This window comes from Coregonus lavaretus (genome assembly GCF_964263955.1).
Source record: "Coregonus lavaretus genome assembly, chromosome: 24".
Taxonomy (NCBI): domain Eukaryota; kingdom Metazoa; phylum Chordata; class Actinopteri; order Salmoniformes; family Salmonidae; genus Coregonus; species Coregonus lavaretus.
Genome location: NC_140011.1, coordinates 38,581,592 through 38,606,654, shown reverse-complemented (window position 1 = coordinate 38,606,654; position 25,063 = coordinate 38,581,592). Strand labels below are relative to the sequence as shown.

At 46.3% G+C, this 25,063-nt stretch overlaps 1 protein-coding gene across 1 annotated transcript in view; it reads right to left on the bottom strand.

The window, feature by feature from the left end:
• Window positions 1–24,552, bottom strand: part of LOC311099984 (calcium/calmodulin-dependent protein kinase type II subunit alpha-like) — a gene marked incomplete at its 5' end in the record, with an annotated part of 86,811 nt that extends 62,259 nt beyond the window's left edge. The window contains 2 exons of the mRNA XM_084140708.1: window positions 15,938–16,032; window positions 24,491–24,552. Of these exons, the coding sequence (XP_083996834.1) occupies window positions 15,938–16,032; window positions 24,491–24,552 (157 nt within the window). The remainder of the gene's footprint in view (window positions 1–15,937; window positions 16,033–24,490) is intronic.
• Between the last annotated feature and the right edge of the window lie 511 nt (window positions 24,553–25,063).

Genomic DNA, 25,063 nt, shown 5'->3' with positions numbered 1-25,063 from the left:
GTTTGGATCATGCTAGGTCCTTAGTGATGTGGACACAGAGGAACTTAAAGCTCTCGACCGTCTCTACTACGATGTGAATGGGGGCGTGCTCAGCCCTCCATTTCCTGTAGTCCATGATCAGCTCTTTTGTCTTGCTGACATTGAGGGAGAGGTTGTTGACCTGGCACCACACTGCTAGGTCTCTGAACTCCTCCCTGTAGGCTGTCTCATTGTCGTCGGTGATCAGGCCTACCACCATTGTGTTGTCAACAACCTTATTGATGGTGTTGGAGTCGTGTGCTGCCGCGCTGTCGTGGGTGAACAGGGAGTGCAGGAGGGGGCTAAACACACACCCCTGAGGGGTGTTTAATCCCAGGGTCCTTAGTTTAGTGATGAGCTTATAGGGCACCATGGTGTTGAACGCTGAGCTGTAGTCAAAGAACACTATTCTCACGTAGGTGTTCCTTTTGCCCAGGTGGGAAAGGGCCATATTACACTCTTAGAAAAAGGTTTCCAAAAGGGTTCTTCGGCTGTCCCCATAGGATAACCCTTTTTGGTTCCAGGTAGAACTCCTTTGGGTTGCATGTAGAACCCTTTGTGGAAAGATTTCTTAATGGAACCCAAAATTGTTCTACCTGGAACCAAAAGGCTTCTATCTGGAACCAAAAACGGTTCTTCAAAGGGTTCTCCTATGGGGACAGCCGAAGAACCCTTTTAGGTTCTAGATAGCACCTTTTTTTCTAAGAGTGTAGTACAGTACACCCATTTTAAGCCAACATGTTAGCGTTGATGTTGTCTTTCCCTGAGCCGTCAGTTGGCCCAGAAGCCTTTACTTCAGCAGCCCAGCTGGATGTTACATGGGCTGTATCACAACAGACTGAAGAAAAGGCGGGAATTGTTACCTCATTAATACTAATGCATCAGAAAGTTTCATTCATCACGGTCTTTCTCAGTGAAGTCTACCACACGAGACACAACGTGACTTGGTATCACAAAGAATGCAAAATGGAAGGTATACAATTGTACAAACTCCCACCTCGGGAAAAGGTTTACAATTGTGCAACTCTCCCACCTGTGACTAATGCTATTCAGAAACACTTCAACAAATGTGATGCAAAAGACCTGGAAAGTCAACTTTACCGTTTTTGTCCTAATTGAAATCATCTTTACAAGAGGATGAGGACCCAACAACTCAAACCAGTTGGATTCTGCTTAAATTGTAGCTAACTAAAACTGGCTCAGAGTTTGCCTCCCTGTTTTATCTGAGTGAACCTGGGCCCTAGCTGTTACCCTGTTACCATGTTACCCCATTACCCTGCTGTACTGTAGGAATGTACAGGGGAGATTTTCAGATTACACTCGTCTTCGTGGCTGGGTTTCTGTCCCCAGCCAGTCTACCACAGCCTGATGACTTCAGAGGCGAGTTGCTGCCATACAAAAGAGCCTCTGAAGCTTTCACTCCGCAGGGCGCTGTGTTCTGTATGGCGACACACTGGCAGTGAGTGGGTGTGTGTGTGACTGTGGTACACAATCACCTCTCTCTCACTGATGATGACCTTGTCCACTCTGAATTACTGTAGTATTAACTGTAGTGTTTTTGGGGACATTACTGTAGTATTAACTGTAGTGTTGTTGGGGACATTACTGTAGTGTTTACTGTAGTGTTTTTGTTTTATTATCTTTGACATAGAAGTGGAGGCTTTCTCCTTGAGGAACCCTACTGGATAAATACTAAAAGAGCAAATGTTCCATAACCTGTAGGTAGGTAGGACTGGGTTCTGAAGAGATGGTTCAGTGTTTCTGCTCTTTTCTATAACCATAGGGAACACAATATATGGTCTATACTTGGCATGTAGGTTTCTCACTTAAATTGGGATATAGGCGAGGGGAATGGGCAGGGTATATGCTAATTAAATACTGTACTATTTACTATAGTTTTTTTTTTATAGTGTTTTTGCGGACTGTAGTGCTTTTGCAGACATGTCTGTAGTATTTACTACAGTGTTTTTTGTTGTTGTGTATAATACTGTAGTATTTACTATACTACACAATTCTATACTAACTATTACACATGTTAGGATACTACAGTGTGTAGTATAGTATTCTACAGTATACTACAGTTTATTACTAAATTCAATAGTAAGTACTGTAGTATTCTATAGTAAACTGTAGTATTTTTTATGTGGGGATGATTAGGCTACTTTTTTTTAACCAGTGTTTCTGGTTGAAAATACAATCTACACAGGACCTTCTAATCAGCAGGTTTGCATGGGCGGTTATTAAACAACTAATTAACTTATGTCGGTTCAATTACTTGAATTTCATTTAGATTCTGTTTTTTTGTGAGCCCAACGCGTCGTTTCTCTAGACAGAAATCAGAAATTCACGAGAACGCTGGGCTGAAGGGAGTAGTAGTTTTCATTTAGCAAATATTCAACACAGTTCAGCACAGAAACGTGGTATTATTAACGACAATGACCATAATCCATTGCACCTGTTCTTTCCGGCTCAGACAGAGACGGATACACAGTGCAGTATGAAGGCAGAAACTGCTTCTCCAACAGAAATCCCAGATCACGCTTCTAGGCGATGTCATGGCGACGTTGGCTAGCTAAGCTCATGAGCAGAATCACGTCATCAGGTCTAACGGTCGTCTCACTTTTAACTGTGCACGTGCAGGCCATCAAATCAAAGGCACTCCAACCAAGTTGGTTTTGCTAAAAATTAAAACATGTCAGTTTGTCACTTTCACAAGGTTGGAGTAATAACATGTTCAACTACTTAAGACATTGGCTTGAATCCAGGTTGTACCTTTAGATTTCGAGAAAATGAACAACTGTGGAAGAATTTCTCACTTCTCTCATTGCCTCTCACACCCCAAACCCTGGCCTGGTCTGATTGGTGTGTTCCCCAAGCGTTCCCGGAAGTCTCGTGATTTTGCGCCTGTCACGAATTCCGCAGAGGCTGCTCCTCCTCCTTGTTCGGGCAGGCTTCGGCGTTCGTCGTCCCCGGAGTACTAGCTGCCACCATTTGATGTTATCTATGTTTGTTTGGTTTTGTCTGATTAGTGCACCTGTTCCATATCACGTATTGATTATGTCACCTATAAGTTTCCTTTGGTTTTGTTTGTAGTTGTGTGTCGTTGTACGCCTGTCTGTTGGTGTAGGTTATTTGTTTTCTTATTGTTAGTGCTGTTCGCACTTTACGCACTGTTCTGCGTATTCGCTCGCCTCCTGTTTATGAGGCCCGTTGGATTTGTATTTTGCTCCTGTGACTATTAAAGTCGGATCGACTAAGCTTCTGTGTCCTGCGCCTGACTCCAACACCGCATCCACATCAGCCCTTTTGACAGCGCCTCTAAGTTTGGAAACTCTGTATTTTTCCCTTCATACAGTATATATAGTCATTGACTTTTACACCTGATACATTAGGTTCGATACACACAGACCGCATAGACCACATGAGAGAGACAACACAATGACTAGCGGGTTTGAAGAACTAGTAAAATGATTTCGTCAGACAGCTCTGCAGCATACTTAGGCAGGCTGGCTAAATAGGATGACTAAAGACAGTACAGTATGTGAGCACAGAGATAACGTTATGTTCTATATCGTGGAGCTCCGCCCCATAGGGGAGCTCTGCTCCTAATGGTTTACCCTCTGCCCTAAGGCAGCAGCAGCCTGAGACAAAATTATGCACACACCTACAGCCAATAGGAGTACAGGTGTCCCTATAAGAGGGGACGCTTCCCCTCAATCAGCCTCCCTTTTTCTTCAGCGACTGGACTAGACTGAAGAAGCCAAGAAGAGACGAAGAGAAGACTCAGGACGAAGAAAACGCCGTCGATTTTCCAGATCATCGACGTCGTCCTACAATGAGCACACCAAGCTTATCCATAAGGTAAGTATTTAACAAAAGCTCTTTTCAGAGCTCAATGTCGCTGTTCCCCTTGGCGGCTGTCGACCCCCCCGACATATGTTTCGTGGGTTGAGGGACACAGCACGCCAGGGACAGCTTCATTAATCCCCCACTATGCGCCAGCTGCGCCCTCCCTTTTGAAGGAGTGGAAGCAGCGTTGGGCATTTTTAGGGAGGATATCCCTCTTGAGGATGTGCTATCAGTGTTAGTCTCAGCTTCTGAGGCATCATCTGAAGGCGCTGACTCAGGAGATGACAGGGCTATTGGGGAAGAAATGAATATTCTATTGGAACAATTCATTACACTGACCCAGATGTTTAACACCCCTTTTCCTTTGGGAAATTGTGAGGTCATTACATCCCTGGATGATGACGCCACAGCCTCTCTGTGCCTGAATTCTCAGGTCTCATTGAGTGGGCTGCTAAACAGCGGGAGATTAAGCTGCCCCCCATTCCCTCCAACCCGGAAGTGGATATGAGGAAGGGCGGCCGTTACTCTCGCTACAGCTTGGCGTCAGACGGCGGCCTCCAGCAGCAAGGGAGCGGGCCTCGCCCCCCCTGCAGCGCCAGAGGTGCCGGCGAGAGAGGTCATTATAGCGTCATCCTGGCATCACCCGAAGGGCGGCCAGAAGAGACGCCGTTTATGACAGGCGAGGGGGAGAGAACGGAAGACGGCACAGCGCCTGCTGTGACCGAGCCCACTGTCCCCCCCCACTCTACCGTTGAGTGTATGGAGGAGAATGTTTTTTGTTGATGTGTGTAATAAAGAGTTGGCTCTACTTGACACTGTCAAAAAAGAGCCCCTTTTCCATAATACATCCGAGAGTGTTCGACCTTCCTCACTCTCGCTCTCTCTCTTACCACTATGAGTGCAGCTCAGCCCACCATGGTGCGTTGCTGAATGCACACATAAGGCAGGTATATAAAAGGTATTAAGTGTACCTTATAAAGACCTCACTTTACAGACTCCTAGGAGTGCTGTAGTGAGTGTCTCACATAGCAGGCTGCAGTCTCAGCCAGATAATGGCATGATGACACGACCGCTATTCGGGACGGCGCTCTGTCTCAGGCTAACGCCTCAGTCAGTGCAGTTCAGACCCGTGCCGCGTTCACGGAGGGCCTGATTACTACGGTTACGGGCGTAACCAACGTATCGGTGCCCCCGTTTCTCTCAGAACGCGCTGATAATAACCACATTGGGGATGGCGCACTATCACAGACTAAGGTCTCTGTTAGTACGACCCAGAACCCATGCTGCGTTCAGGAAGGGCCCGATTACCACGGTCACGAAGGTGCCCAGTGTATCGGCGCCCCCACCTTTTTCTGAACGCGCCCAGGCTCACCACACTGAGCGTAGTTCAGCCCACCAGAGGTGCAGAGCTGAACGCACACAGGAGGTGAAAGGAGGAATAATACCTAGACGCCGTCTTGGTTTATCTCAAAGAGACCTCACATTACAGACTCCAAGGAGTACTGTAGTGAGTGCCTCTCATAGCAGGCTGCAGTCTCAGTCAGGAGACATGATGACGCAGCCGCTAGTTGGGGATGGCGCACTATCGCAGACTAAGGTCTCGGTTAGTGCGATTCAGACCCATGCTGCGTTCACGGAGGGCCCGATTACCACTGTGACGAAGGTTCCCAGTGTATCGGCGCCCCCACTTCTTTCTGAACGGGCTAATACTCACCACACTGAGCGTAGTTCAGCCCACCAGAGGTGCAGAGCTGAACGCACACAGGAGGTGAAGGGAGGAAAGATACCAAGACACCGTCTTGGCTTATCTCAAAGAGACCTCACATTACAGACCCCAAGGAGTACTGTAGTGAGTGTCTCTCATAGCAGGCTGCAGTCTCAGTCAGGAGACATGATGACGCAGCCGCTATTTGGGGATGGCGCACTATCGCAGACTAAGGTCTCGGTTAGTACGAGCCAGACCCATGCTGCGTTCACGGAGGGCCCGATTACCGCGGTCACCAAGGTGCCCAGAGTATCGGCGCCCCCAGGCATCGTAACACAGCAGCTATCTGGGGACGGCGCATTATCGCAGACCAAGGTCTCGGTTAATGCGATTCAGACCCATGCTACGTTCACGGAGAGCAGGATTACTAGCGTTATGGGTATAACCAAAGTATCAGCTCCCCTGACAGAACGAGCCAGTACTCACCACACTGAGCGTGAATCAACCCACCAGGGGTGCAGAGTTGAACACACACAGAAGGTGAAAGTTAAGAAGGTATCAAGGCGCCGCCTTGTTTTACCTCATAGAGACCTCATACTACAGACTTCTAGGAGTACTGTAGTGAAGGGCTCTGATAGCGAATTGCAGTCACCTAAGATGACGCAATCGCTCGCTGGGGATGGTGCCCTGCCGCAGGCTGTGGCCTCGGTCAGCGCAATTCAGACCCGCGATGCGTTCAAGGAGGGCAGGAATACGACGGTTACGGGTTTAACCGACGTCCCTACTCCTCTTTCTTTCTCAGAACGCATTTCCTCTCCCTTTCACGGGAGGCCCACCTTGGGCTGTTCCACCACTTCAATGTTGGGGAACAGTGGCGGTAAGGGCCATAGAGGAATACAGGTTCTTCCTACTGGATGCACCACAGATTCGCGCCCAGCCACTTTCTCTGCATTGCTGGCAGTGGCGAAGAAGCTGCACCCTCTCACGCTGGCTAGAACAGACGTTGCAGAAGGGTTATGCTCTCCAATTCCACCGGACCCCACCCCCGTTCAGGGGAGTGGTGGAGACGGTGATGAAAACGCCAGACAAAGTGGCCGCTCTGATGACAGAGATTACGGAACTTTTGGCGAAGGAGGCGGTGACAGTAGTTCCCCGGGAGCAAAGGAACAAAGGGCTATATTCGCCTTATTTCCTAGTGCCCAAAAAGACGGGGGGAGTGAGGCCGATTTTGGATTTACGCATTCTCAACGAGAGTATAACCAAACGGCCCTTCCGAATGCTAACGACAAAACGTCTGCTGGAATGTGTCCAGAGAGGGGACTTTTGTACGAGCATAGACCTAAGGACGCGTACTTTCATGTGCCGGTTCAGCCGCGTCACAGGAAGTTTCTGCAGTTCGCCTTCCAAGGGGTGGCGTACGAATACACGAGGATGCCATTTGGGTACGCCCTGGCACCTCGCACATTTTCCAAGTGTGTGGAGGCGGCATTGGAACCGTTGCGTCGTCAGGGAATACGGCTACTAGCCTACCTGGACGACCTACTGGTTCTCGCCCCGTCAGCAGAGCTGGCGATCACTCACACAACACAGACAGTGATGCATCTCACAAGTCTGGGGTTTGCTGTGAATTGGAAAAAGAGCGCGCCCTGGCCCACTCATCAGATTGTCTACCTGGGGATACAGCTAGACACTGTGAGGATGAGGGCTCGAATTTCGGACCCCCGAAGGGTAGCCTTGTTGCTAGCCCTAAGGAAGTGTCGTCCGAATCACACGGTGACGGCGCTGTCGATCATGTCACTTTTGGGTCTCATGTCGTCAGCCCACTCTGTGGTTCCGCTGGGACTCCTGCACATGCGCAGGACGCAGCGATGGTTCTCCCAACTAAGACTAGACCCATTAAGTCAACGTCATCGGTTGGTGGTGGTTCCCCTCTCGTTCAGTGCAGACCTAAACTATTGGAGAAACTCGCGCGTTCTCACGCACGGAGTCCCGATAGGAAAGGTGTCCTCTCACATCCCAGTATTCACGGATGCGTCCATGACGGGATGGGGAGGGACATGTCAGACACAAACGATAGGAGGTGTGTGGCCTCAATCAGGTCGTCACATCAACCTCCTGGAGTTGGAAACGGTTCGACTGGTTCTGACCCACTTCGCGTCTACCCTTCGGGGTCGCGATGTGCTGGTCTGGTCAGACAACCGGACCACAGTAGCCCACATAAATCGCCAGGGAGGAGTCAGGTCTCCTGCTCTCCATCGGGCGGCAGAGGAATTGTGGCTGTGGGCTCACGAGCACCTTCGCTCATTGAGAGCAGCACACATTCCGGGCTACTTGAACGTAGGAGCAGACCTCATGTCAAGAGGGGGTCCTCGAGACGACGAGTGGTGTCTGCATCCAGACATTGTTCTCCAGATTTGGGAACAATTCGGGAGAGCCGAGGTGGACCTATTCGCGTCACGCGTGAACGCGCAATGTCCTCTGTGGTTCTCTCTGAGGGAACAGGACGAACCGCCACTGGGAAGGGACGCCTTTGCGCACCAACCGTGGCCGAGAGTTCTCCTGTATGCATTCCCTCCGCTGTCCTGCATTCTCCCACTGCTAGCCAGGGTGAGGTCAGGGGGCTGTCAGTGATACTGATAGCGCCCGATCGCCCGGGGGCTCTGTGGTTTGCGGAGATGAGTCAGATGTTGATTGCGCCACCTTGGCCAATTCCACATCGACTGGACGCGTTGTCTCAGGCGGCTGGCACGATAGGGAAATTTCCCATAATCGGCCAACCACTGAAGGCCTGGCTGCTGAGAGGGACAGGCTAGAGCGCCGTGGGTTATCTGATGCAGTGATCAGGACCATACAGGGTTCACGTGCCAGTTCCACTTCTAAGATGTATGCCAGTAGATGGAACGTGTTTTCACGATGGTGTGTCACACAAAGTGTGGACCCCATGAGCTGTCAGGTGGAGAGTATTCTCTCTTTTCTGCAGCTCATGTTTGATAAGCAAAAATCGCCTGCCACGATTAGAGTGTTTGCAGCAGCGATTTCAGCTTGTCATGAGGGTTTTTGGCAGAGACAATGTCTTTAGTCACCCTCTAGTGAAACGCTTCCTATTAGGAACGCGGTGACTTAGGCCAACACCTAGAGTCACGCTTCCTCAGTGGGATTTGGCTTTGGTACTCGAAGCGCTATGTAAGTCGCCGTTCGAGACATTGAATCAAATACCCCCCAAGATGCTGTCTATCAAGACAGCACTGTTGCTCGCTTTGACTACAGCTAAGCGGGTCAGTGATTTGTGTGCTCTTTCGACGAGACCTGACTGCCTGGCCATCAATGGTGACCTGAGCAGAGCAGTGTCACGTCCTAACCCGGCATTTGTGCCGAAGGTTATTAAGAGTTCATATAGGTCACAGACCGTGGAGCTGTGGGCTTTTTCTCCTCCTCCTCATAGAGAGAGGAGTGAGGAAAAGCTCCATCGCCTGTGCCCGGTACGCGCTTTGGCGTGTTACGTCGAGCGCACAGCAGCGATTAGGTCATCGCCTCAGTTGTTTGTGTGTCACGGTGCGGCTGCACTAGGTAGACCACTTTCAAAACAGAGGCTGTCTCACTGGCTTTGTGAAGGCATTGAGACAGCTTATGAGGTAGCAGGGCGGCAATTGCCTCAGGGTATCAGAGCTCACTCCACTCGTGGAGTAGCGGTTTCTACTGCCCTTTTCAGAGGAACGGGAGTAGAGGATATCTGTAGAGCAGCATCCTGGTCGACGCCGTCTCCATTTATCCGTTTCTATCTCTTAGATATGTCTTCCAATTCTCTGGCTCGATCTGTACTCAGCGTGGCTGAAGGGAGATCTTGAGCAAGAAGGAGAGGAGAAGCAGGACTGTGGACACAGGTTTCCATCAGGTCCGCTTTGGTTAGGAAGACGTGTTTTTGACAGATGTGTTTTCTAACTCTTTGGCTCGGTCTGTACTCAGCATAGCTGAAGGGAGATCTGGAGCTAGGAAGAGAGGGAAAAGCAGGACTATGGACTGGGTTTCCATCAGGTCCGCTTTGGATAAGAAAACATATTTTGTGGCATGAATCCTGACTGACAGGCTCAGTACAGTAGAGGCATGCGTTGATTAACAGAATATGAGGTCATCTATCTGCTCGTTCAGTTAGTATGACTCATGTTTTTGTTCCTACCCACTAATCTCTGGGATTCCATTGAGTGAGTGAGGCGGTCTACCGCGTTCATAATGTAGAGTGACATTTGATGTCATTCCATTAGTGGTCGGTAGTGTTTTCACGGGATATTGAGGCACATCTATCTGCTAGTACAGATTAGTATGGCTTCTATTCTGGTGATCTGCCCACTAGTCATTGGCATTGCCATTGGACTAGGTGGGGCGGGTCTTTTAACCGATGACGCGGTATATTGTGACGCCCGTAGGGTTTTTTAGTTGCAGTACTGCGGGACTCGGTTACAGCCATTGCTGGGCTTGACTTTCTCGTTTTGATGGGAAGTGTTAGGCTCGGCAGGGAGTACATTTTGGAGCGCTACGCTCCGCCTTAAACCATTAGGAGCAGAGCTCCCCTATGGGGCGGAGCTCCACGATATAGAACGATTAGTTACCGGAGTGTAACTCCAGTTCTATGAGTGGAGCGGAGCCCCATAGGACTTAAGGCCCTGCCGACCCTCTCTAGTCTCGCTGAAGAAAAATATCTCGGGAGGCTGATTGAGGGGAAGCGTCCCCTCTTATAGGGACACCTGTACTCCTATTGGCTGTAGGTGTGTGCATAATTTTGTCTCAGGCTGCTGCTGCCTTAGGGCAGAGGGTAAACCATTAGGAGCAGAGCTCCCCTATGGGGCTCCGCTCCACTCATAGAACTGGAGTTACACTCCGGTAACTAATCTAGACCTGTCTGCTGCCTTTGATACTGTGAACCATCAGATCCTCCTCTCCACCCTCTCCGAGCTGGGCATCTCCGGCGCGGCTCACTCCTGGATTGCGTCCTACCTGACCGGTCGCTCCTACCAAGTGGCGTGGCGAGAAGCTGTCTCCGCACCACGTGCTCTCACCACTGGTGTCCCCCAGGGCTCAGTTCTAGGCCCTCTCCTTTTCTCCCTATACACCAAGTCACTTGGCTCTGTCATATCCTCACATGGTCTCTCCTATCATTGCTACGCTGACGATACACAACTAATCTTCTCCTTTCCCCCTTCTGATAACCAGGTGGCGAATCGCATCTCTGCATGTCTGGCAGACATATCAGTATGGATGACGGATCACCACCTCAAGCTGAACCCTGGCAAGACGGAGCTGCTCTTCCTCCCGGGGAAGGACTGCCCGTTCCATGATCTCGCCATCACGGTTGACAACTCCGTTGTGTCCTCCTCCCAGAGTGCGAAGAGCCTTGGCGTGACCCTGGACAACACCCTGTCGTTCTCCGCTAACATCAAGGCGGTGACCCGCTCCTGCAGGTTCATGCTCTACAACATTCGGAGAGTACGACCCTGCCTTACACAGGAAGCGGCACAGGTCCTAATCCAGGCACTTGTCATCTCCCGTCTGGATTACTGCAACTCGCTGTTGGCTGGCCTCCCTGCCTGTGCCATTAAACCCCTACAACTCATCCAGAATGCCGCAGCCCGTCTGGTGTTCAACCTTCCCAAGTTCTCTCACGTCACCCCCCTCCTCCGCACACTCCACTGGCTTCCAGTTGAAGCTCGCATCCGTTACAAGACCATGGTGCTTGCCTATGGAGCAGTGAGGGGAACGGCACCTCTGTACCTTCGGGCTCTGATCAGTCCCTACACCCAAATGAGGGCATTGCGTTCATCCACCTCTGGCCTGCTGGCTCCCCTTCCTCTGCGGAAGCATAGTTCCCGCTCAGCCCAGTCAAAACTGTTCGCTGCTCTGGCACCCCAATGGTGGAACAAGCTCCCTCACGACGCCAGGACAGCGGAGTCACTCACCACCTTCCGGAGACATTTGAAACCCCACCTCTTTAAGGAATACCTGGGATAGGATAAAGTAATCCTTCTACCCCCCCCCCCCCCCCCCCCCCCACAAAAAAAAATTGTAAAGTGGTTATCCCACTGGCTATAGGGTGAATGCACCAATTTGTGAGTCGCTCTGGATAAGAGCGTCTGCTAAATGACGTAAATGTGCCCTTGAGCAAGGCACTTAACCCTAATTGCTCCTGTAAGTCGCTCTGGATAAGAGCGTCTGCTAAATGACTAAAATGTAATGTAAATGTAATCGGTTGTCTGGCTGGCTGGCTGTTACTACCTGTGTAGAGATGAGATGATGACTTTAAGGAATGAAAAATAATAAAGTAATCAAATAAAAACAAAGTAATATACACAACTGAAATATTGTATTATTTCATAGTAATTTCCTATTTTTCTATTGATGTCTACCCAATGTGGACCTGACAGAGACAATGGAATATTTTTTAAATGTTTGGCAATTGAATGTTCACAATTTTTGCCTTTGGAATTTCCATTAAAAAGCTCTAAAATAATTTGTATGTCATTATTTAATAATGCATTTAATGTTTATAAAAATAATCGAAACCAAAATCCGTGATAATTTTTTCAGAATCAAACCGAAACCGAACCGACCTTCGAAAGGCACGAATCTCTCAGCACTATGGGCATGAGTTTTGGCTTTCCATGGTGACATCACCATGCAGTAAATTGGTTAATAGACCAATAACAAAGAGAGTTCCAAACCTCTCTGCCAATAACAGCTAGTTTCAGTTTTCCCCTCCCAACTCAGACCACTCCCAGACAGTCCTAGCAAAATTGTTGCTTGAGAATATTTTTTGATAAAAAGCAATTTTTGACCATTTTCATGAAAATCTATTACAGTAACCACATTTCCATCCACATTTAAAAAAAAGTAAAGTCATACCGTATTAAAAAAAATAATGACAGCTGTGATGGAACCAGGTAGTTTCAGTACAATTTTATAAATGGCGACATAATTGGTTCGTTCGACATGGTGGGATCTTTTTGTGTCAGTAAAATTAATTATGCGAGAAATGTGGTGGAAACGCCTTTATGCGCAAATATTAATATAATAACCATCATATCGAAGTAAATTGCGAGTCACATGAGGATATGGTGTGTGGTCCTCCCACTTTGACTCGGGAAACAATGTAATTTATTAGGCTACAGATAAATTATGATGAACTTCACAAGGTGGTGAAAGTGCACAGTGATCTTGATTCTCCTTTCCAATAAATATTGAGGGTCTTATTCTGGTGACATGATGATTGATGCTTGACTACCATTTGACAAATATAAATATTCTCGCTCTTATCCATAATAATCTCATCATATAGACTAACCTTCCCGCACTGTATCTGCCAGCTGTTGGCTAGAGCACACGTGCCAAAACCAGAGTTGGCACTACAGAGGGTAGTGTGTACAGCCCAGTACATCACTGGGGCCAAGCTTCCTGCCATCCAGGACCTATATACTAGGCGGTGTCAGAGGAAAGCCCCAAAAATTGTCAAAGGCTCCAGTCACCCAAGTCATAGACTGTTGTCTCTGCTACCGCACGGCAAGCGGTACCGGAGTGCCAAGTCTAGGTCCAAAAGGCTCCTTTACAGCTTCTACCTTCAAACCTTAAGACTGCTGAACCATTAATCAAATGGCCACCCGGGCTATTTGCATTGACACCTCCCCCTTTGTTTTTACACTGCTGCTACTCTCTGTTTATTATCTATGCATAGTCACTTTACCCCTACCTACATGTACATATTACCTTGACTAACTTGTACCCCCGCACATTGACTCGGTACCGGTACCCCTTGTATATAGCCTCGGTATTGTTATTTTATTGTGTTAATTTATTATTATTATTTTCTTTTAGTTTATTTAGTACATATTTTCTTAACTCTATTTTCTTAAAACTGCATTATTGGTTAAGGGCTTGTAAGTAAGCATTTCACGGTAAGGTCTACACCTGTTGTATTCGGCGCATGTGACAAATAACATTTGATTTGATTTGATTTGATTTTGGTGAAAACACACCACTGATGGGAAAATGTTCCGATTTTCTTTATGCAGATTTTAGAATATTTGCAAGAAAATCTTTCACCAATTGGATGGAAACCTAGCTACTAAGGTATTTATTGAATTGTTACCCAGAAATTATTTGATATTGATATATTTTTTTTTATGGCTGCATTGGGCCTTCAATGGGCCCACAGAGAGAGAGGAGAGGAAATATTTTATGCTCTGCTTGTCTTTTGTCTCTTTCTCTGGTGCACTACTCTGGTGCACTACTGTGGTGCACTACTGTGGTGCACTACTCTGGTGCACTACTCTGGTGCACTACTCTGGTGCACTACTGTGGTGCACTACTGTGGTGCACTACTCTGGTGCACTACTCTGGTGCACTACTCTGGTGCACTACTCTGGTGCACTACTCTGGTGCACTACTGTGGTGCACTACTGTTGTTCAGTTCTGTGATACAGCTCTGTGATACAGCTCTGTGATACAGCTCTGTGATACAGCTCTGTGATACAACTCTGTGATACAGCTCTGTGATACAGCTCTGTGATACAGCTCTGTGATACAGCTCTGTGATACAGCTCTGTGATACAACTCTGTGATACAGCTCTGTGATACAACTCAGATGCATGTTGTTAGTTCGATCAGGAGTAACACTCCCTGCACTCCACCACCTACGCACTCTGTAACATGTTTGTAAAAGTAATATTATTCACCCAAATCGCAAATGTATTTGACCCAACAGTGCCTTTGAATTAATTTAGCAGCCTAGCAGCTAAGGCCCACTGTATGGAGCTTGATAATATACAGTAGGTCTATCACTGCATGGATTTCCCTCAGTAATGCTAATGCTAATGCTGTAGCTAGAATTATAAACCCTGGCTCTCCAGGTCAAAAGACTATATGTGGCAGTTAGATTATGTACATTTGTAATTTGCGTAAAATATAATTCCTGTCCTTCCATAGTCTCTCTGTAGCAGATATGTCAACATGTTACTAGACACTCTCATCTAGAGCGACTTACAGGAGTAATTAGGGTTAAGTGCCTTGCTCAATGGCACATCGGCAGACTTTTTACCTAGTCAGCTCAGGGATTCAAACCAGTGACCTTCTGGTTACTGGTCCAACACTCTTAACCGCTCGGCTACTCGCCGCCCACGTCAACGTGTTTCTGCTGCTGTTCTGGCCCCACCCCTGAAGGCCAGTTCAGCTCAGCATGACATAGAATGAATGCAAGTGGATGACAGACAGACAGACATCTGACAGACGTCAACTGCTTGACAGCAATACAGTGTATCCCAAGGAGACATGATATGTCTTGATTGAGCAAGGATGGATTCCTTTGACTTGAATGAGTGTGTGTGTGTGTGTGTGCAATGCATGTTTTTTTTTAAATGTGCCACAAGATATATAGAGATTTTTATACTGTTTTATATCATAAGATACAGTACATACGTTGATGAACAGTATATCACATGAACATTGTGTAGGAGGTGTGAGTTGCTAGTGTACTTTTAGGGCATTCTGCTTCCTCCCACACTCCAGACAGTAGGTCTTTAATCTCTCAACAGAACCAGAAAATCAGATTTTCTAAAAGTGAAAAGAGAGGAAACCTTTGGCTGGTGTGTGGTCCCTCAAAATGCTTTGGTATGTCAGCCTTTCATTAAACATTAAGGCGCCTCAGCACCACTGACTATTATTCCATCAAACTCACTGCTACTACATGACGTCTTGTTTGTCTCAAATAGGTTTAAGGTTTTTAAATAAAAATATAAATATGGACCAGAAATATGATGAGTAACGGCTCTAGTAGTTTGGTGTCTCTGGAGAAGTATTTTACTCCAAACCTGCTGTCAAGTAAAGGATCTCACAGACTAAACTAATCAAAACCTTGGTTTACATCCCCTTATATAATGTTAAGATTACAATTAAATTAGCAGATCATCATAAGTCTTTGTGACAAGATGGGGGAACTGAAAAATGAATGTGCCAATCAAACTGTGACCAACAACAGTCCGATATCCAGTCAGTTCAAACCTTCATTTTAAAAACTGTGAGCCAGCAGCATTTTCCAGGTCAGTCAGTACCATCAAAGGGTTCTGGCAACACTGAGGATGAGATACCACTGCTCTACTTAAAGAAACATTTGGAGGAGTGCCGAGGGATTCACAAAAGACAACACAATAACAATCTTTCTGAACAAAAACCCTACTGTCTGCACCATAGATATAGAATCAACCCATTATGTCATAATTGAGTTGAATGGGGAGGCATGTTCTATGGATTCTATTTCTACTGTCTGCACCACAAGGACTGTTAAAACATATTTAAAGCGGTGTGTTGGGGGATAGGCGTGTCACTTACCCCTGGCAGATAGCTTCTTGGTGTTGATAATCTTAGCAGCATACTCTTGACCTGAGAGGACCTTCAGGCACCGCCGCACCACTGAAAAAGCTCCCCTGGGAAGCGCAGGAGACAAAAATGCATATTGAACTGCACAGTTATGGTGAATATTCATTTAATGTTTTTGCACCTAAAATGGTTAATGCATCATTCATTTCATGGTCAAAATGAAACTGCAAGTTAAGTGTTGACCAAGGCTTGCAGTCTTTCACAGTCTTATTTGAAAAATAAATTGCTTAAATCCATTCCCTAAAAATAGCACAATGAGCATCTTTTATGTAAATGTTTAAAATCCTGTGGTTGATATCTGACTTGGCGTTTTGCCATTATGCATAAAAGACTTCTGAGTAGTACAGTAAATCAGATTTAAAGACCTGCTCCTGATCCCTGATAGATTTGGATGTCGGTCACTAGTCTCTTGTGGACAGATGCACGTAACATAAATGGCAGTAACATCTGTTGACAGACTGTGGGATGCCTTGACTAGTGAGGAGCTCTGTTCAGGTACGCTGATTTTTCGTCACTGATCATTTGGACAAATTACGATTTCGCAGGTGCTCGCATCTTTAGAATTTTGGAAAGGGAAGGTGATTTTGGCCCATAGACTTGACTGAAACTGGCAGAGAGATTCCGTTTAGAGGGGTGGAGACTTCACTAGTCTCATTAGTATAGATGGTGTTAGTCTAGATAGAAAATATTATTTTCTAACACATCTCCCCCCCAGAGTTTAATCAAGCATCTGATGCAATTATGCAATATTTTTGTTCTGGGTTTCCAAGATTAGTTTACTCAGGTTTGTGATTGAGAACATTGCCATGCAGGCGTACACATCACTGAAAATCTGAAATGGTCCACCCACAAAGACAGTGTGGTGAAGAAGGCGCAACAGCGCCTCTTCAACCTCAGGAGGCTGAAGACATTCGGCTTGGCCCCTAAGACCCTCACAAACTTTTGCAGATGCACAATTGAGAGCATCCTGTCGGGCTGTATCACCACCTGGTATGTCAATTGCACCGCCTGCAACCGCAGAGCTCTCCAGAGGGTGGTGCGGTCTGCCCCACGCATCACCGGGGGCACACTGCCTGCTCTCCAGGACACCTACAGCACCCGATGTCACAGGAAGGCCAAAAAGATCATCAAGGACATCAACCACCCGAGCCACGGCCTGTTCACCCCGCTATCATCCAGAAGGCAAGGTCAGTACAGGTGCATCAAAGCTGGGACAGAGAGACTGAAAAACAGCTTCTATCTCAAGGCCATCAGACTGTTAAATAGCCATCACTAGCCGGCCTCCACCCAGTACCCTGCCCTGAACTTAGTCACTAGCTGACTTCCACCCAGTTACTCAACCCTGCACCTTAGAGGCTGCTGCCCTATATACATAGACATGGAATCACTGGCCACTTTAATAATGGAAAACGAGTCACTTTAATAATGTTTACATACTGCTTTACTGATCTCATATGTATATAGTGTATTCTATTCTACTGTATTTTAGTCAATGCCACTCCGACATTGCTCGTCCTAATATTTATATATTTCTTAATTCCATTCTTTTACTTTTAGACGTGTGTGTATTGTTGTGAATTGTTAGATATTACTGCACTGTTGGAACTAGGAACACAAGCATTTCGCTACACCCGCAATAACATCTGCTAAATATGTGCATGCGACCAATAGAAATTGGATTTGATTTGATGCCTTTCACCTGTCACCTTTCAAACTCAACACAGAGACATGAGGTCAGTGCTAGCCCTAACCAAACCTAATCTGCCGCCTCTTTCATTCAACAGTCGAGTTACTGTGTTAGGAATTACTTGTGAGTCTTGAAATGACACATGAACATGATTGTGTGCTGCTCAATGGATTCAGATGGAGATAGGGCTTCTCCCTGGTCACTGTAACATCATGTATCTCCTCAGTGCTACTGTCAGTACTCATCAGTTGAGAAAAGACACAAGGCCGTAGTTTAAAAGATCTGTCAGTGCCTTAATAATTATTGTCACTTTCACTGTTCTGATCCTGAAAATTGCACTCACATTTATCATAACGTCTAAATGTCAGCTCTGATAATTCTTCAGACATGATGTGAGCTCAGTACAACCATCAACTGTGAGTGTAAAGTGTAAAAAAATGGACATTTTGAAACGTGTCCATGTCAAACTATTAGATTGCCACCCCCAAATGAAATTATGTAAGCGGTTTTGGCTGCTTGACGTGTGTGTGTCTGTGTGTGCGTGTGTGTGTGCGTGCATGTGTGTGTGCGTTTGTGCTTGTGTGTGTGCGTGTGTTTGTGTGTGTGTGAGAGAAAGAAAAGCAGTGTGGGTGGGGGCCAGTGGGGATCTGGAGACCCTTACTATAGATGTGTCACAACTCTCAGATGGTTGAGCACTCTGTGTTCCTTAGCATACATACTGCATACAGTCAGGTTCCTCAGCATACAGTCAGGTTCCTCAGCATACAGTCAGGTTCCTCAGCATACAGTGCCTTCGGAAAGTATTCAGACCCCTTGACTTTTTCCACACTTTGTTAGGTTACAGTCTTATTTTAAAATTGATTAAATTGTTTTTTCCCCCGCATCACTCTACACACTATACCCCATAATGACAAAGCAAAAACAGATTTCTAGAAATGTTTGCTCATTTATAAAAAATAGAAAACTGAAATATGACATTTACATAAGTATTCAGACCCTTTACTCAGTACTTTGTTGAAGCACCTTTGGCAGTGATTACAGCCTCAAGTCTTCTTGGGTATGACGCTACAAGCTTGGCACACCTGTATTTGTGGAGTTTCTCCCATTCTTCTCTGCAGATCCTCTCAAGCTCTGTCAGGTTGGATGGGGAGCATCACTGCACAGCTATCTTCAGGTCTCTCCAGAGATGTTAAATCGAGTTCAAGTCTGGGCTCCGGCTGGGCCACTCAAGGACATTCAGAGACTTGTCCCAAAGCCACTCCTGCGTTGTCTTGGCTGTGTGCTTAGGGTCGTTGTCCTGTTGGAAGGTGAAACTTCGCCCCAGTCTGAGGTCCTGAGCGACCTGGAGCAAGTGTGTGACGTTGCCACCACCATACTTCACCGTAGGGATGGTGCCAGGTTTCCTCCAGACGTGACGCTTGGCATTCAGGCCAAAGAGTTCAATCTTGGTTTCATCAGACCAGAGAATCTTGTTTCCCATGGTCTGAGAGTCTGTAGGTGTCTTTTGGATAACTCCAAGCGGGCTGTCATGTGCATTTTACTTAGGAGTGGCTTCTGTCTAGCCACTGTACCACAAAGGCCTGATTGGTGGAGTGCTGCACAGATGGTTGTCCTTCTGGAAGGTTCTAACATCTCCACAGAGGAACTCTAGAGCTCTGTCAGAGTGACCATCGGGTTCTTGGTCACCTCCCTGACCAAGGCCCTTCTCCCCCGATTGATCAGTTTGGCCGGGCGGCCAGCTCTAGGAAGAGTCTTGGTGGTTCCAAACTTCTTCCATTTAAGAATGATGGAGGCCACTGTGTTCTTGGGGACCTTCAATGCTGCAGAATTCTTTGGGTACCCTTCCCCAGATCTCTGCCTCGACACAATCCTGTCTCGGTGCTCTACGGACAATTCCTTCGACCTCATGGCTTGATTTTTGCACTGACATGCACTGTCAACTGTGGGACCTTATATAGACAGGTGTGTGCCTTTCCAAATCATGTCCAATCAATTGAATTTACCACAGGTGGACTCCAATCAAGTTGTAGAAACATCTCAAGGATGATTAATGGAAGCAGGATGCACCTGAGCTCAATTTCGAGTCTCATAGCAAAGGGTCTGAATACTTATGTAAATAAGGTATTTATGTTTTTTATTTTTTATAAATGTGCAAATATTTATACAACCTGTTTTCGCTTTGTCATTATGGGGTATTGTGTGTAGATTGCTGAGGATTTTTATTTATTTAATCAATTTTAGAATAAGGCTGTGACATAACTAAATGTGGAGAAAGTCAAGGGGTCTGAATACTTTCCGAAGGCACTGTACATACTGCATACAGCCAGGTTCCTCAACATGCATACTGCATACAGCCAGGTTCCTCAATATAATAATAATAATATAATATGCCATTTAGCGGACGCTTTTATCCAAAGCGACTTACAGTCATGCGTGCATAAATTTTTTGTGTATGGGTGGTCCCGGGGATCGAACCCACTACCTTGGCGTTACAAGCGCCGTGCTCTACCAGCTGAGCTACAGAGGACCACCTCAACATACATACTGCATACATCCATGTTCCTCAGCATACATACTGCATTCCGCCAGGTTCCTCAACATACTTACTGCATACATCCAGGTTCCTCAGCATACATACTGCATATAGCCAGGTTCCTCAGCATACAGTACATACTGCATACAGCCAGGTACAGCACAGTGCTATAAACAGGGTCCGATGTAGCACCATCAAGCATTTCAATCCAACATACACTGCTCAAAAAAATAAAGGGAACACTTAAACAACACAATGTAACTCCAAGTCAATCACACTTCTGTGAAATCAAACTGTCCACTTAGGAAGCAACACTGATTGACAATAAATGTAACATGCTGTTGTGCAAATGGAATAGACGACAGGTGGAAATTATAGGCAATTAGCAAGACACCCCCAATAAAGAAGTGGTTCTGCAGGTGGTGACCACAGACCACTTCTCAGTTCCTATGCTTCCTGGCTGATGTTTTGGTCACTTTTGAATGCTGGCGGTGCTTTCACTCTAGTGGTAGCATGAGACGGAGTCTACAACCCACACAAGTGGCTCAGGTAGTGCAGCTCATCCAGGATGGCACATCAACGCGACCTGTGGCAAGAAGGTTTGCTGTGTCTGTCAGCGTAGTGTCCAGAGCATGGAGGCGCTACCAGGAGACAGGCCAGTACATCAGGAGACGTGGAGGAGGCCGTAGGAGGGCAACAACCCAGCAGCAGGACCGCTACCTCCGCCTTTGTGCAAGGAGGAGCAGGAGGAGCACTGCCAGAGCCCTGCAAAATGACCTCCAGCAGGCCACAAATGTGCATGTGTCTGCTCAAACGGTCAGAAACAGACTCCATGAGGGTGGTATGAGGGCCCGACGTCCACAGGTGGGGGTTGTGCTTACAGCCCAACACCGTGCAGGACGTTTGGCATTTGCCAGAGAACACCAAGATTGGCAAATTCGCCACTGGCGCCCTGTGCTCTTCACAAATGAAAGCAGGTTCACACTGAGCACATGTGACAGACGTGACAGAGTCTGGAGACGCCGCAGAGAACATTCTGCTGCCTGCAACATCCTCCAGCGTGACCGGTTTGGCGGTGGGTCAGTCATGGTGTGGGGTGGCATTTCTTTGGGGGGCTGCACAGCCCTCCATGTGCTCGCCAGAGGTAGCCTGACTGCCATTAGGTACCGAGATGAGATCCTCAGACCCCTTGTGAGACCATATGCTGGTGCGGTTGGCCCTGGGTTCCTCCTCATGCAAGACAATGCTAGACCTCATGTGGCTGGAGTGTGTCAGCAGTTCCTGCAAGAGGAAGGCATTGATGCTATGGACTGGCCCGCCCGTTCCCCAGACCTGAATCCAATTGAGCACATCTGGGACATCATGTCTCGCTCCATCCACCAACGCCACGTTGCACCACAGACTGTCCAGGAGTTGGCGGATGCTTTAGTCCAGGTCTGGGAGGCGATCCCTCAGGAGACCATCCGCCACCTCATCAGGAGCATGCCCAGGCGTTGTAGGGAGGTCATACAGGCACGTGGAGGCCACACACACTACTGAGCCTCATTTTGACTTGTTTTAAGGATATTATATCAAAGTTGGATCAGCCTGTAGTGTGGTTTTCCACTTTAATTTTGAGGGTGACTCCAAATCCAGACCTCCATGGGTTGATACATTTGATTTCCATTGATAATTTTTGTGTGATTTTGTTGTCAGCACATTCAACTATGTAAAGAAAAAAGTATTTAATACGATTATTTCATTCATTCAGATCTAGGATGTGTTGTTTAAGTGTTCCCTTTATTTTTTTGAGCAGTGTACTTTAACATTTCAAACACCTTGACCCCTGACTGTTTCAAATAGTGAACTAACAATAAACAGATACTTTGTACTATAGTGTCAGTCCTTTGTAGCTCAGTTGGTAGAGCGTGGTGCTTGTAACGCAAGGGTAGTGAGTTTGATTCCCGGGCACCACCCATACGTAATATGTATGCACGAATGTCTGTAAGTTGCTTTGGATAAAATCATCTGCTAAATGGCATATATTAACAGAATGCACATATAATAAGATAATTCAATGTGGCATATATTAACAGAATGCACATATACAGTGGCTTGCGAAAGTATTCACCCCCCTTGGCATTCCAATTTTGTTGCCTTACAACCAGGAATTAAAATTGATTTTGGGGGGGATTGTATCATTTGATTTACACAACATGCCTACCACTTTGAAGATGCAAAATCTTTTTTTGTGTGAAACAAAAAACAGAACTTGAGCGTGCATAACTATTCATCCCCCCAAAGTCAATACTTTATAGAGCCACCTTTTGCAGCAATTACAGCTGCAAGTCTCTTGGGGTATGTCTCTATAAGCTTGGCACATCTAGCCACTGGGATTTTGTTCCCATTCTTCAAGGCAAAACTGCTCCAGCTCCTTCAAGTTGGATGGGTTCCTCTGATGTACAGCAATTTTTAAGTCATACCACAGATTCTCAATTGGAATGAGGTCTGGGCTTTGACTAGGCCATTCCAAGACATTTAAATGTTTCCCCTTAAACCACTCGAGTGTTGCTTTAGCAGTATGCTTAGGGTCATTGTCCTGCTGGAAGGTGAACCTCCGTCCCAGTCTCAAATCTCTTAAAGACTGAAACTGATTTCCCTCAAGAATTTCCCTGTATTTAGCGGCATCCATCATTCCTTCAATTCTGACCAGTTTCCCAGTCCCTGCCGATGAAAAACATCCCCACAGCATGGTGTTCTCGGGGTGATGAGAGGTATGGGGTTTGTGCCAGACATAGCGTTTTCCTTGATGGCCAAAAAACTCAATTTTAGTCTCATCTGACCAGAGTACCTTCTTCCATATGTAGGGGAGTCTCCCATATGCCTTTTGGCGAAGACCAAACGTGTTTGCTTATTTCTTTCTTTAAGCAATGGCTTTTTTTTTATAACCCAACCCTGATCTGTACTTCTCCACAACTTTGTCCCTGACCTGTTTGGAGAGCTCCTTGGTCTTCATGGTGCTGCTTGCTTGGTGTTGCCCCTTGCTTAGTGGTGTTGCAGACTCTGGGGCCTTTCAGAACAGGTGTATATATACTGAGATCATGTGACAGATCATGTGACACTTAGATTGCACACAGGTGGACTTTATTTAACTAATTATGTGACTTCTGAAGGTAATTGGTTGTACCAGATCTTATTTAGGGGCTTCATAGCAAAGGGGGTGAATACATATGCACGCACCACTTTTCCGTTATTTATTTATTCAAATTTTTTGAATTTTTTTTTGTTAATTTCACTTCACCAGTTTGGACTATTTTGTGTATGTCCATTACATGAAATAAAAATAAAAATCAATTTAAATTACAGGTTGTAATGCAACAAAATAGGAAAAACGCCAAGGGGGATGAATACTTTTGCAAGGCCTGTAATAAGCTAATTCAATGTGGCATATATTAACAGAATGCAAATATAATAAGATAATTCAATGTGTCATATATTCCATTTATGTAGATTAGTAGAGAACTATTCAATATTATTTTACCTGGTGTGAAATCCTTGAGAACTGTCAGACAATCGAAATCATTGAGCTGTCAAGTTAGCAGAAGATATTGGAAAATAAGGATAGTGTGTGTTTTGTGTGAGTGTGTATGTGTATGTGAGTGTGTATGTGTGTTACCACCTAGAGGATGAATGTGAACCACCGACATCAAATATTAAAGTCGAGTCTTGTCGCTTTATTCCACCAGGCTGAATATGACATTGTGAGACATCAGCTGTGAACAGGTAGCCACTTACGGCAGATCCGTTATGTCTTCTAAGTGATGGTGCTACTCTCTCAAAATGCACTATTTGACTCAAGACTCCTGAAATAAGATGAGAAATGTCAGAAATAAGACCTTTAATTACCTCTCACCTGTTCCCCCTTAAACTCTCAGATCCAAGCCTCTCTCTCTCTATCTATCTTTCTATATATATATATATGTCTCTCTCTCTCTCTCTCTCTCTCTCTCTCTCTCTCTCCTCATCATTCTCTTTATTCTTTCTCTTCCCTTCTGTCATCAAAATGATACTTCCTCAGCTAAAAGACCTTTCCCGTCTCCTGTCATAAAGGGATTTCTTTAGAAGAGTAATGCTATTCAGTTCTGCCACCAAATATTTCATCAACACTCCCTCACTGACTGTGAACAAATGCCTCTGACTCAAACTGAACAAAGAGGTCATCTTTCATTGTCACACAGGTCCCAAATGCAACGCCAAATACCACTTTGTATGAGTAAAAAAATGAAAAATCTCTTGTGAAACTTACTTGCCCAGTTCCTCAAACATCTGGAATTCCTCAGTGAAGCGGGTGCAGGTGGTGGTGGTCATGATCTGAGGTGGAGGGTTGCAGGTGGTCCTTGCCTTTAGTCGAGTGCTTTTTGGAGTGGAAGCGATTGGAAGCGATAGATAAGAGGATGGAAGCCTTGATGAGAGCCAAGCTTCTCTATCACTATCCTGATCTACGGAGTGGAAGTGAAGCGAGGACGCTGGCTGTCAATTTTGCTCCAACATTTCACCCGCCCGCTTCGCCTGGTTCCTCCAATCGCAGCTCTGCCTGCACTCCTGAATACACAGCCCCATTGTCATGGCAACTGCATCCCCCTCCTCTCCAAGCGCACACTTCACAGGCAGACAGGCAGGCAGACAGGCAGACAGACAAACAGACAGGAGAGGTGGCAGCTAAACACGCTAGCGTTCAAACAGTGCACACATATGGACAAGCACATACATGAGCTCAAACACGTTAACATATGTGCACACACACAAATACTTAGCAAAGTGTAATATTAAAATGCTATACTGGAGTGTAATATTAAAATGCCATCCAAACAATTCCATC